This window comes from Megalobrama amblycephala, linkage group LG10 (genome assembly GCF_018812025.1).
Source record: "Megalobrama amblycephala isolate DHTTF-2021 linkage group LG10, ASM1881202v1, whole genome shotgun sequence".
NCBI lineage: Eukaryota > Metazoa > Chordata > Actinopteri > Cypriniformes > Xenocyprididae > Megalobrama > Megalobrama amblycephala.
The window spans coordinates 20,561,359-20,573,854 of NC_063053.1; the positions used below are offsets into that span (position 1 = coordinate 20,561,359).

General features: G+C 36.9%; 2 protein-coding genes and 1 long non-coding RNA gene across 3 annotated transcripts in view; 2 read left to right on the forward strand and 1 right to left on the reverse strand.

Annotated features, from left to right (window-relative positions):
* LOC125277092 overlaps nucleotides 1-8,809 on the reverse strand; it is a 49,419-nt gene extending 40,610 nt beyond the window's left edge. The window contains exons 1-2 of the long non-coding RNA XR_007186811.1: nucleotides 8,672-8,809; nucleotides 6,718-6,926 (exon numbers count right to left, since the gene is read on the reverse strand). This is a non-coding gene — a long non-coding RNA (uncharacterized LOC125277092). The remainder of the gene's footprint in view (nucleotides 1-6,717; nucleotides 6,927-8,671) is intronic.
* Nucleotides 825-7,788, forward strand: LOC125277088 (cytosolic 5'-nucleotidase 1A-like). Its single transcript, XM_048205324.1, has 6 exons — nucleotides 825-1,315; nucleotides 1,603-1,770; nucleotides 4,594-4,723; nucleotides 5,089-5,211; nucleotides 6,315-6,499; nucleotides 6,625-7,788. Exons 1-6 carry the CDS (start codon nucleotides 1,193-1,195, stop codon nucleotides 6,997-6,999), a joined length of 1,104 nt encoding a protein of 367 aa, XP_048061281.1. The 5' UTR covers nucleotides 825-1,192; the 3' UTR covers nucleotides 7,000-7,788.
* On the forward strand, nucleotides 8,606-12,091 carry rdh14a (retinol dehydrogenase 14a). Its single transcript, XM_048205325.1, has 2 exons — nucleotides 8,606-9,006; nucleotides 10,880-12,091. The coding sequence occupies exons 1-2, from the start codon at nucleotides 8,764-8,766 to the stop codon at nucleotides 11,495-11,497; spliced, it is 861 nt and encodes a 286-aa protein (XP_048061282.1). The 5' UTR covers nucleotides 8,606-8,763; the 3' UTR covers nucleotides 11,498-12,091.
* The last annotated feature ends 405 nt before the right edge of the window (nucleotides 12,092-12,496 follow it).

Below are 12,496 nucleotides of genomic sequence, written 5' to 3' on the forward strand. Positions count from 1 at the left end.
TATTGTATCACAATATATGGCAATACAAAAATGCAACATATGTATCATGGATAGTGACAATATGTATTGTGTATAGTTCACCCAAAATGAAAATTACTCTGTGAGAAAAAATTCAGTTTACAGTGTTTTAGTGTCAGTACTATATTATATAATGTTGAATATAGTGTATAATAATGCATTTGGGAATATTTGTGGGTCCTGATAATGCCAAATGTCTTGTTACCAGTAAAAAGTGGGCTACATTATTTTAAATATATCTAGTCAGTGACAGAGTGCAAGCATATTTGTCTAAATGATGAGGGTATTGTTACACCCCTACCATGCCATTTGATAATAGCAATTTAACAAACACAATAAAACCACACTGGAATGAATTCAGATATGTGTTAGCTATGTAATGAAGGTATATTTTATCCTAAGCATGTAACCTAAACTGAACGTTGTTCTCAGGATAATGTTCGCTGGTATTCTTTTATCTAGAAGTTTCGTTTTATTGGGGCAAATATAATGGATGAAAATAAGATCTTAATTGCATCACATTTTTGCATCACATTTGTTCACAACAATATATATATATATATATATATATATATATATATATATATATATATATATATATATATATATATAATTTCTATGCTATTATAGCTACAGATGGATGAGCATCTAATCTACAACTTATTTTATATATAGGATATTTTGGTAACACTTTATTTTAGTGTCATTGTTACATATGTTACATGTTGTTACTATTGTAATTACTAAAAAATAATGCATAACTAACCCTAAACTAAACCAAACCAAACCCTAATCCTAAATCTATAGTAAGTACATATAGTTACTTTATATTACTCAGTAGTTAAATGTATAATTACAGTGTAACAAAGGAACCTAAAAAGTGTAACTGATATTTTTTATATGCCAGTACAACTGAAACAAAACAAGTGCTAAGCTTAAATAGTAACAAAAATAAATTAGTATGCAGTGCACTTACAAAGACTCTTATTTGTACTATTTATTTTGTTTTTATGACTGAAATTGACTGAAAAACATTAAATGTAAACCGTTATGCGCGAGACACTTGCCCTGGACTGGTGACGTCACTGCGTCATGCTGATGCTGAGAGGAACTCAACTACCGCAGCTAAAGGACGCCGGACGCAACAATTCAGTCCCCCTGACACAACAACAATATGAGCAAACATGAAGGCGCTGAGAGAGGAGCACAAGCCAACTCCGACAACAGTGAAGAAAAAGACTGGGCAGCTGTCAAAGCATTATTTGACAACGCGAAAACAGCGAAGAAACCCCGTCCGGTAAGCGACTGTTTGTGTATACAAGCTGCGTATGACAGCAGCGTCTCCCGCATCCGATACCCAATATACAATGATAGAGACGCGACAAACTGGAAAACACGTATACTATAATCAAAGAAAGCTGTCTACACTGAAAGCAAGCGCGTTCTAGTGCGTCGCGTAGTTCGCTTGCAGTGTAGATGGTGCGTCAATACGCCAGTGACAGCAGCGCTGCGCATCTGACCACATTGAGCAGGTTGTTTGTCGTCCACAGCTGTTGTAAACCATTGTCTGCCTTTGATTTGCAGCCCAAACCCAGCAACGCAGTAACCATTGCGGTGTCCTCGCGCACGCTGTTTAACATGGTGAAGGAAAGGAAGGTGTTTGAAGAGGAGGGACTGGAGAGGTACGTCGCGCACCAGCTGGAACTCGAAGATCAGCCTTTTAACCCAGGTGCCTCGTTTCCTTTCGTTAAGGTAACAACAGAACACAATGCATACTCATGACACTACTAGATTTCAAAACTGTCATATTCATAACACTCACCGTGCCATTAATAATTGAACTGCACTTTATAACAGCACACACCTCAACACACCTCAGTTCACAACACCTATTACTACAGAAATGTAATTTGGTACTGATTACAAATGACATTACTAAAACTGTAGATAACACCTTTTAAGTAATTTAAATCTAATCTGATTACCTTTTAACTAACATCTTTATTTCAACAACAACAAAAAATAAAAAATTAGTAAACAGGACCATATACCTTAAAGGACTTTACTAAACAACTCAAAGAGCTTCACACAATGTGCTTCTTTTCAACATTCCATGCATTAAAGCTGCAGTCCATAACTTTATTTGGTAAAAAAAAAAAAAAAAAAAGGATCCAAAATTAATTTTTGAATAGGTACATAACCAGCCAGTGTTCAAAGCTATCTCCTTACCTTAGCCAGATTCACAACCGGAGATCAGCAGAGATTGAGTCAACTAGATCATCCATTGTGAAGGCCTCATAGTTCCTCAACAAACCGTCCATACCAACGTGATAAATACGATCCTCAACTGGATTGAACTGGAATAAATACTTTGAATGTTGCGATCCTATCGGACTTATGATAGCTACCTGAATCGTAACAAAGCACTGTTCGCCAGAGGAGAACTGGCCCCCCGACTAAGCCTGGTTTCTCCCAAGGTTTTTTTTCTCCATTTTAACACCTATTTGCCACATGTTTGCCACCTGATGTCACCTGTTGGAGTTTGGGTTCCTTGCCGCTGTCGCCTTTGGCTTGCTTAGTTGGGGACACTTGACATTTGATATTCAACAGTGCTTTGCATCTGCCTGCATTGACACCATTTTCTTTAAGAGCTGCTGTGCAGCCAAAATTATATACCAGTTATCACTGTAAAGCTGCTTTGACACAATCTGCATTGTAAAAAGCGCTATATAAATAAAGGTGACTTGACTTGACTTGACAACGGTAAGCTTGGAATAATGTTTTATAATTCGAGTGGTACTAATACACACTAAATACGCAGTCACGCAATGCTGATGTTGTTAAATTTAACAATTTAAGAACAAAGTATAACAATAATAATTTGATGTGATAAGAGCTAAGCAATCGTTAGATTTAATCACCATTGGTAGCGCGATTTATTGGAATGCTTTTTTTTCCTCAGTTGGTCTGAACAAATCTGGCAGATTTGTTACTTGTTCAGATTACATTTTCTGGTGAAAATCCTTATTTTGGTCATACTTCCAAGACTACAATTTGTGATTCCGAAGTACCTGTACAGTATCCACCGGTGCAGTGACTGACAGCCACACATTCAAAACTTTAGATTCATCCTCACGGAGGAGACATGCCGATGCACAACCCACGTAAAGATGATAATTACGCAAATAACTGTGATTGCAGGTTTCAAACAGAGATGGCAACAAAGAGGCAAAACTTACGTACTGCAGCTTTAAACATTAGTAAAGTAGTTATGCCTGGTTCAGATTACACGATTTTAGCACAATTTCGGCACGATCTGTTTGACGAAGGGTGTCGTGGGGATTCATAAATGACAATGGATGTCGGGACACAAGAATCCATTGTTTCATCCCATGTAGCGTTTCATAGTAGACAACAACCGATGTCATGTCTGCGGTGCTTTACGACAGAAAGACTAGCATGTTTAATTTTTTTCTCAGTCCTCCATGTCGAGTTCCATCACATTTGTGACACTGACCAATAGGAGAACAGAAGCTCTTCCATACACAGCTTTCAAACATGCCGAAACTAAAGAAAGACAATGGCATTGGTCGTGCTAGGTGGAATTTTACAATGGAGGAAATGAACATTTATGATGCATTTATGATGTGCATTTATGATGTTTCCTTGAGGGATTACAGTGACAGTGAAAAAAGGTAAAATAAAAAATATTTTACCTCAAGTTCTCTTTGATGGATTGACAGTCCATACTATCCTCTTCATGCAAAATCCAGGAACATGTCCATTGTCAGGTTTTCTTTCTTGTTTTTTGGCTTTTCTGACAAGACAGCAAGAAAACACCCTGTTCGGTAGCCGGTTGTTGTTTGTTTTGCACTTCTGTCAGTCAATATTTCCACCTTCTCGATGAAAGCATGCATGTCGTTAAAGACGGCAAGCAATGAATGGTCGGGGAGCAACGTGTAGTCTGACATGTTTCTTGTCCACGACCAGACATTTTAGGAGTCAAAATCGGATAATCTGACACAGTGACTATCGTAACCAACAAAAATATTGTGTAGTCTGAACCCGGCATTAGACTAGCAACCTAGTAAACTAGTAAACATCACTGACCAGAATACACATTATATATGTCTATACATTTTTATTAGCAATGACCCTGGCAGCAAAAATTATGGCACAATCAGCAAAGCAATATTTAATTGCCATTGCAATCCAGATTACATGTGGCCTAGCCAACACTGACAAGTGACAACTCCTAGCACAGGTACTCTAGTACACACCTGACGCAGGTCATTTTGCAACTTTTATGAGACATGACTATATCTCCAGGACAGATTAAAATAGCACTGATGCAAATCACATGGAAAATTTGTAGAGCAGCATGCTGGAAAACACATGTGTGCCATCACTTCTGTTCATGGAGGGACTTTAGTCCTTTTTATTGCAGGGCAGGTCTCAAACACAGAGCACATAATATTACACTAAACAACCCTAAATCACAGTAGTGTTGATTAACGTGGATATCCTAAGGCATCCAAAGCCTTTTAATAGTTACTATGTTTTTCTAATCAACAGGCTCTAATGAATGTAAATGCTCGTTTGAGGGAACTATACCCAGACAGTGAGGAGCTGTTTGATATTGTGCTGATGACTAATAACCATGCCCAGGTCGGAGTTCGTCTCATCAACAGCATCAATTACTACGGTATGGAAAGAAAACATGGAATTCTGTGACATAGAGACTTGGGAGAACTCAGAATTCCTATACAGGATTGCCTAAAGCTACCATTCAGCCAAACAACATTTATTAGCCTACAATTTAGCCTTTGATCATGATCAGTATTCTTTAAAATACATTTATTCTACACAAAACTAAATCAACAGGAACAAAAATAAAAAATGTCACACAGACCAGAATTTGACTAAAGATCTGTCTGGACAAACTGTTCAGTGATTTACATAATGTTTTTTAAGGTTTGCAGCACACCTGACAGATAAAAATAAAAGCATATTTACTGCATACTATACAAACAACAATTACATGAATTCTCTCTCCTGTGCTCTCTCCAGATCTAACTATAGAAAGATTTTGCATGACGGGTGGAGAGAGTCCGATTGGTTACCTAAAGGCCTACATGACCAACCTTTACCTGTCCAAAGATTCAACGAAGGTTCAAGAAGCTATCGAAGAAGGTATTTTTATTTATTTTTTAATGCATGCATTGTGATCTAAAGAGCATTTTCATTTCAATACAGAATAAAAACTATATTGCTTTAAAGGTGCCCTAGATTATGTTTTTAAAAGATGAAATGTAAGTCTAAGGTGTCCCCTGAATGTGTCTGTGAAGTTTCAGCTCAAAATACCCCATAGATTTTTTTTAATTAATTTTTTTAACTGCCTATTTTGGGGCATCATTTTATGCGCCGATTTTATGCTGCGGCCCCTTTAAATCCCGTGCTCTCCGCCTACAGAGCTCACGTTTGCCTTAAACAGTGCCTTAAAGTTTACACAGCTAATATAACCCTCAAAATGGATCTTTACAAAGTGTTCGTCATGCATGCGGCATGCATTCGTCGGATAATGTGGGTATTGTATACTGTTATATTGTTTACTTCTGATTTTGAATGAGTTTGATAGTGCTCCGTGGCTAACGGGTAATGCTACACTGTTGGAGAGATTTATAAAGAATGAAGTTGTGTTTATGCATTATACAGACTGCAAGTGTTTAAAAATGAAAATAGCGACGGCTCTTGTCTCCGTGAATACAGTAATAACTGATGGTAACTTTAACCACATTTAACAGTACATTAGCAACATGCTAACGAAACATTTAGAAAGACAGTTTACAAATATCACTAAAAATATCATGTTATCATGGATCATGTCAGTTATTATTGCTCCATCTGCCATTTTTCGCTATTGTTCTTGCTTGCTTACCTAGTCTGATGATTTGGTTGTGCACATCCAGATGTTAATACTGGCTGCCCTTGTCTAATGCCTTTTATAATGTTGGAAACATGGGCTGGCATATGCAAATATTGGGGGCGTACACCCCGACTGTTATGTAACAGTCGGTGTTATGTTGAGATTCGTCTGTTCTTCGGAGGTCTTTTAAACAAATGAGATTTCTATAAGAAGGAGGAAACAATGGAGTTTGAGACTCACTGTATGTCATTTCCATGTACTGAACTCTTGTTATTTAACTGTGCCAAGATAAATTCAATTTTTCATTCGAGGGCACCTTTAAATGAGTGGAACATGAAGCTAAATTTGTTTTAAATGGCCATTTCCACAGGAATAGCCGCTGCCACAATGTTCACCTGTGACAGTGAGAACGAGCTCAGTGACACGCAGCTACGTGTAGCCTTCGACGGAGATGCTGTGTTGTTTTCCGACGAGTCTGAGATTATTGTGAAGGAACACGGATTGGACACCTTTTTTAAGCATGAGAAAGAGTTTGAGAACAAGCCTCTTGCTCAGGTAAACTAAGACAGGGTGCCATAAAAAAATACTAATGTTCATTATTAATTCTGATACTAACATTTTCTCCATATTGTCATATTTGGTGAATGCAAAGTCCTCTTCTTCCTTGATTTGTCTCCTAGGGCCCCCTGAAATGTTTCTTGGAAGCATTGGGGAAACTCCAACGCAAGTTCTATGCAAAAAACCAACGAATCAACTGCCCTATTCGCACTTACTTGGTCACAGCTCGAAGTGCCGCCAGCGCTGGGGCCCGCGTCCTGAAGACCCTACGGAGCTGGGGCTTGGAGGTAGATGAGGCCCTCTTTTTGGCTGGGGCTCCTAAGGGGCCTCTCCTTCATAAGATCAGGCCTCACATCTTCTTTGATGATCAAATGTTTCACATCGAGGGTGCCCAGGAGCTCGGGACAATCGCTGCTCATGTGCCCTATGGAATTGGACAGAAGTATCATAAGGGGAAACGGATAGAAACGAATGATGCAGAGGAAAAAATGAAATGATTTGATCATTATCAAATGCAAATGTCAGAGTCCCATACTTTAGGTACCTCAAATAAATTTTATTTATTTATTTTTGGTTGCTTCTGAGAAAATTTTTAATCTTGATCTGTACAGATGGTTTAAGTTAAATGGATTGCTGGAAATATAAATACAAAGAAGCTACTGTTCTCAAAATGACCTACATAGTATATTATGTACTGTACTAATCTGTCAAAACTCTGAGGATAAACTTCAGCCCTTTCTTTTTATTTTTTATTTTTAAAGAGAATAATGTGTAATTATATGTGTTTACCAGCCATTATGCCTTGATCATTACAATTTTATATGATGTTTAATCAAGATTTTTATTTAGAATATTTTATTCTACCTCAGGGAACATACATTGCAACTGTCTGTATTTGATTTATAGTGTGAGATTTTATTCTTCATCGTAAATTTAGCAGATTTTTATCTACATTTAGATGTTTTGTTTTAACTTCACTGCTTTACTGCTGTACTTCGATACTTGAACTCAATCCTCAGGCAGTTTCCCTCAGTAACAGTGTGTGGCCCACCACCAGTGTTCCTGACAGACCTTGACACAATAATACATGAAGTAAATGATGAAATGAACACAAGCATGTGGAGAAACAATTGACATATTGTATTTAGAATGTATTACCCCTCTGTGTTAACCATAAGGTGTAAATGTCTGTATATTTAAGTATATGTAAGTATATTTAATTTTATTTGTCCACAAAACAAACAAAAAATGTGTTGATCACTGTTATAAATGCTGGGTTTATGCTGGATAAATTAAATGAGTGATTTTATTTGGTTTGTGGTTTATTTTTGTGCCTAAATAGAGCTGTTCAGTTTGTAGTTCTAAAACATGGATTTGACTAGAAACATGGCTTTCTAGGTAGGCCTATATATATATATATATATATATATATATATACACACACACACACACACACATATACAGTACAGTCTGTGTAGAAACTACCAATAAAGATATGAGTTTACATACTTGACAAATTGAACAAAGGTTTTTTTTTTTTTAAATATCCACTAGTGGTCATTCTCTCTTTGAACATAACACGTATATAATAAAGGCTATACTGTACCTTCAGGTCTATTAAAGTTAATGAAAAGTAATAATTCCATGGTTTTAAAATCTGAACCTCTGTTTTATATAAACGGTTTAGATGTTAGTAGTACGAAGTGTTTTTTTTTTGGTTGGTTGGTTGGTTGTTTGGTTAAGTTTTTAATGCCACTTTAGCATCAGGGCTACTTTACATGGCAAACACAAGGTCACTATCACAGTCCATAAAAGTTCAAATTATTATAAAAAACATTTCAACTTGACATAATTGTACAAATTCTTTTTAAGGATTACAGAAAAATCATAGGAAAACATGTTGGAAATAATTATTTTAAGATTTTTTTTATTATTTATTTGTTTTGTTGTTTGATAGAGCTGAATGGAAAGTCATTTTTATTTTTATTTTATTTTTTAATTATAATCTGTCGTAGCTTTAAGTCATGTTCATCTGTGTACGAAGGCAAGTTTTATTATTTTTTTAAATAAATAAATTAAATGCGTTTTTACCCGCTATGACTTCTGGGTAATGTAGTTCAATAACATTCCAGTTACTTCCCACATGCGTGATTGTTTACGCCTACAAACCTGTCCATGAACTGGACGTTGTTGATGGCCCCAGAAGGATCAGCAGAGAAGCAGATTTTCCCCATTACAAACACTTTGATAAATGCGTCGATATGCTGCGGGGCAAAACTATTATCGTGACCGGGGCAAACAGCGGCATTGGAAAAGCCACGGCGGCGGAGCTTCTGCGGCGTCAGGGCCGGGTGATCATGGCATGTAGAAACCGAGAACGGGCGGAGAAAGCAGCCCAGGAGATCCAGCAGGAGGCCGGACCAGAGCAAGGGGAGCTAGTAATCAAACTCTTGGACCTGGCGTCGCTTAAATCTGTCCGTATATTTTGCGAAGAGATAATCAAGGTAGGCTACTGTACCAAACCAAGCACAGTGTTTGTTACTCGTGTGTAGTAAATATACATATAGGAAACGCATAACGTGGTATGATTTAATTGTTTGTTGACAAAAGGTAAGCGAGAGCCACGCGCTTTTATGTGAACGATAGCACGCTCCAGAAGTTTGGGAAGTGCACGTGACTGCGCGCGCATGAAACGCATTGCTAATGCCATTGTCAAGATTAAAAAAAAATCCTTTGCAACATTGTGTATCAACATAATTATATAGTGGAGACCTGGCATAGTGAATAATTTCTTACGGTAGGGTTATTTTTTAAAAGTCATTTTCTTTATATGTATTGTTCTTGACAGTTCACTGAACACATTTTTGTGACCGCGTGTCCCAGAAGCATTAGAACCTACAACTGAACATCCTCTTTTCAGTAAATTTAAACAGTAAAACAATTATGAAACTGCAAAAACGTATTGCACAAAACTATCAATGAATTGCTTTGGCCAACAAATATTGAATATTGTAAACAATACACTTTTAATTTAAAATATAGTAATATTTATATAGTATAGGTTTATATAGCCTAAAAGACAAAATTCACTAAATTCAATTTAAAGGGATAGTGCACCCAAAAATGAAAATTATCCCATGATTTACTCACCCTCAAGCCATCCTAGGTGTATATATCTTTGTTCAGATGAGCACAATCAGAGTTATATTAAATAATATCCTGGCTCTTCCAAGCTTTATAATGGTGGTGAATACGGCTCGAGATTTTGAAGCCCAAAAAGGTGCGGCCATCCATCATAAAAAATAAATAAATAAATAAATGAATAAAAGCAAAACAATGGGTTTTTGTAAGAAAAATATCCATATTTAAAACTTTCATCAAAACATCATGCATCGGGTCAGAGGTCACTCTTCCGCCAGATCTAGACTCACATACAGCCGTTGCCGGAAGCCAGTTTTTATAAAGTTTTAAATATGGATATTTTTCTTACATAAACCCATCATACAACCCATGTGATGTATGGATGCACTTTTTTGGGCTTCAAAATCTCAAGCTCCATTCACTACCATTATAAAGCTTGGAAGAGCCAGGATATTTTTTTATTATAACTTTTTTATTATTGTGTTTATCTAAAAAAAGAAGCCACCTTGGAATTATAAGGTTCTATCTGCATTCTGAACAGTTTTGAGATATTGAGCTTTGAAGTTTTTGCATCCCATACTCCTTTGTAGATAGAAACTTTTTTTCTAAAAAAAAAAAAAAAAAGTCCCAAAATGTACACAACATAAAAAAATACAATGTAGATAAGTTGTCACAGTAATGTGAATAACTCAATTTTGACAAAAAAAAATAAAAAATCAGAACCTTATATTTTTAAGTTTACGATATACACCTAAGATGGCTTGAGGGTGAGTAAATTGTGGGATAATTTAAATTTTTGGGTGAACTATCCCTTTAAGACAGCTTGACAATAGGGTATGAAACTAATGTACAAAATCACTACCAGAGAAAACACATTTGTTACAACTCACATTTTAACTAGACCATCTCCTCTATATATTTGTTATAGCATGTACACAATCCACAGGGCCTAAATTCATCCACTGCCACTTAACCAAATCAGAATAATGTTCTTTCTCTGATTAATGACCCATGTCAGAGTTTATGTTCAAATTATTTCAGTTTATTTCTTTTCCTTCTGTTTTATCTGTGGTCCATTTTTGAAAATCATGTGACAATAAAAGGAGAGCAGGGTATCTAAATTAGTGTATAATAAAGTTTTCGTGAATTCCTACAGTTCTGATTATTTCGTCTTATTCTTGTGCTCTGAATACTGCATACATTTACAATTTGGCATATCTGTTGTATCTCCAACAGGAAGAGTCAAGGATTGACATCCTGATCAACAATGCTGGAATCTACCAGTGTCCTTACACCAAATCAGAAGATGGGTTCGAGATGCAGTTTGCTGTCAATCATCTAGGTCACTTCCTGCTCACTAACCTCCTGTTGGACCTCCTCAAACGCTCCGCTCCTAGCCGCATCATTGTGGTGTCCTCCAAACTCTACAAGTATGGCGAAATAAACTTTGATGACCTGAACAGCGAGCAGAGCTACGATAAAGCTTTCGCTTATGCACGGAGTAAACTAGCCAATCTACTCTTCACACTGGAGCTCTCGCACAGACTCGAGGAGACAGGAGTGACGGTAAATGCTCTCACCCCAGGGATTGTGAGGACTAACCTGGGCAGGCACGTCCACATCCCACTGCTTTTGAAGCCTCTGTTTAACCTGGCTTCACGGGCCTTCTTCAAGTCCCCCGAGGAGGGTGCGCAGACTTCTATCTATCTGGCCTGCTCTGGAGATGTGGAGGGCGTTCAAGGGAAGTGCTTTGCTAACTGTCTTGAGGAACAGCTGTTAGCTAAGGCCACAGATGAGGAGGTGGCCAAGAAACTGTGGGACATCAGTGAAGTGATGGTGGGCATCACAACCTGAATCTTACAGACTTGAGAATTTGAATCACATGTCCATTATTATTTCAAATCTGGCAGAAAATAAATCTTACAAGTCAAGTATTTTGGAAAGACTGTCTCGGGGGAAAAAAAATGTACTCATGCTATCATCCACAGGAGGGAGCTATTTTTGCCATTCATATTCACTTGTCCATTTGAAATGCTAACTGTACAGTTGCAACTGACAGATTTTTAGTTCTGCTGCAACACTAACAATGTGTTTAAATATTTTAAATTAACTATATATTTATATTTTAAATTAATCTCATCTTCAGTTATCCTGTTCCACGTTCCATTTCTCATGCTTTGATGAATTAGTAATAAATCCTGGTAGTCAGTTTCAGAGATTTCAAAACTACACATGCTCACATGTTGGTTAAGACTAGATGCAACCTTCTTCGTTTTTGTGCACATAGTTCTGAAAATTTCTAATCTCAGTATGGTGCCTAAATCCTGCTCTATTGTTACATCTTTCTGCTGTTAGAAGTGAAATAATTAACATTTGCACATCTCTTACAGAAGATCATTGGGCAGGCATTCTCAGTTACAGTATTCAATAAAGATGCATTAAACAAGGCAAGGCTTCTGAATATGCACTGTGTTCATATGTGTTCAAAATATTACAAATGTTTTGTTTTGTGGCACGATGATCTGTGATCTGTGATCTGTCTTAGAGCATCATCACAAAGAAAAAGCTTACAAGTTAATGTTTTCACAGTTTAAAGTCTCCATGAAACAGAAGTTCCAACAGTCTTTTCTTCCCTATTGTGATGTATATCTGAGTGAAGTGGAACAAAAAACAAGAAAAAATGTTGGGCGGGACGTGATTTCATCCTGACGTCACTTTGTAGGCCAACAGGCAGTTAACATCACACTGGTTTCCCTTGACATAGGCTTTTGGATTATCACAAAAAATAAGCACTGTGACCAACAAAGGTTTATGATACTTACATGTTTTGTCCATCAAGATCATTTTTACAGA

What these genes read in the sequence shown, in the direction of transcription:
- LOC125277088 (XM_048205324.1), top strand. Translation starts at nt 1,193, where the DNA reads ATGAGCAAACATGAAGGCGCTGAGAGAGGAGCACAAGCCAACTCCGAC. An exon ending in CAGCGAAGAAACCCCGTCCG is followed by an intron (nt 1,316 to 1,602) that starts GTAAGCGACTGT and finishes TTTGATTTGCAG; the next exon opens with CCCAAACCCAGCAACGCAGT. An exon ending in TCAAGAAGCTATCGAAGAAG is followed by an intron (nt 5,212 to 6,314) that starts GTATTTTTATTT and finishes CCATTTCCACAG; the next exon opens with GAATAGCCGCTGCCACAATG.
- rdh14a (XM_048205325.1), top strand. Translation starts at nt 8,764, where the DNA reads ATGCTGCGGGGCAAAACTATTATCGTGACCGGGGCAAACAGCGGCATT. An exon ending in TTTGCGAAGAGATAATCAAG is followed by an intron (nt 9,007 to 10,879) that starts GTAGGCTACTGT and finishes TATCTCCAACAG; the next exon opens with GAAGAGTCAAGGATTGACAT.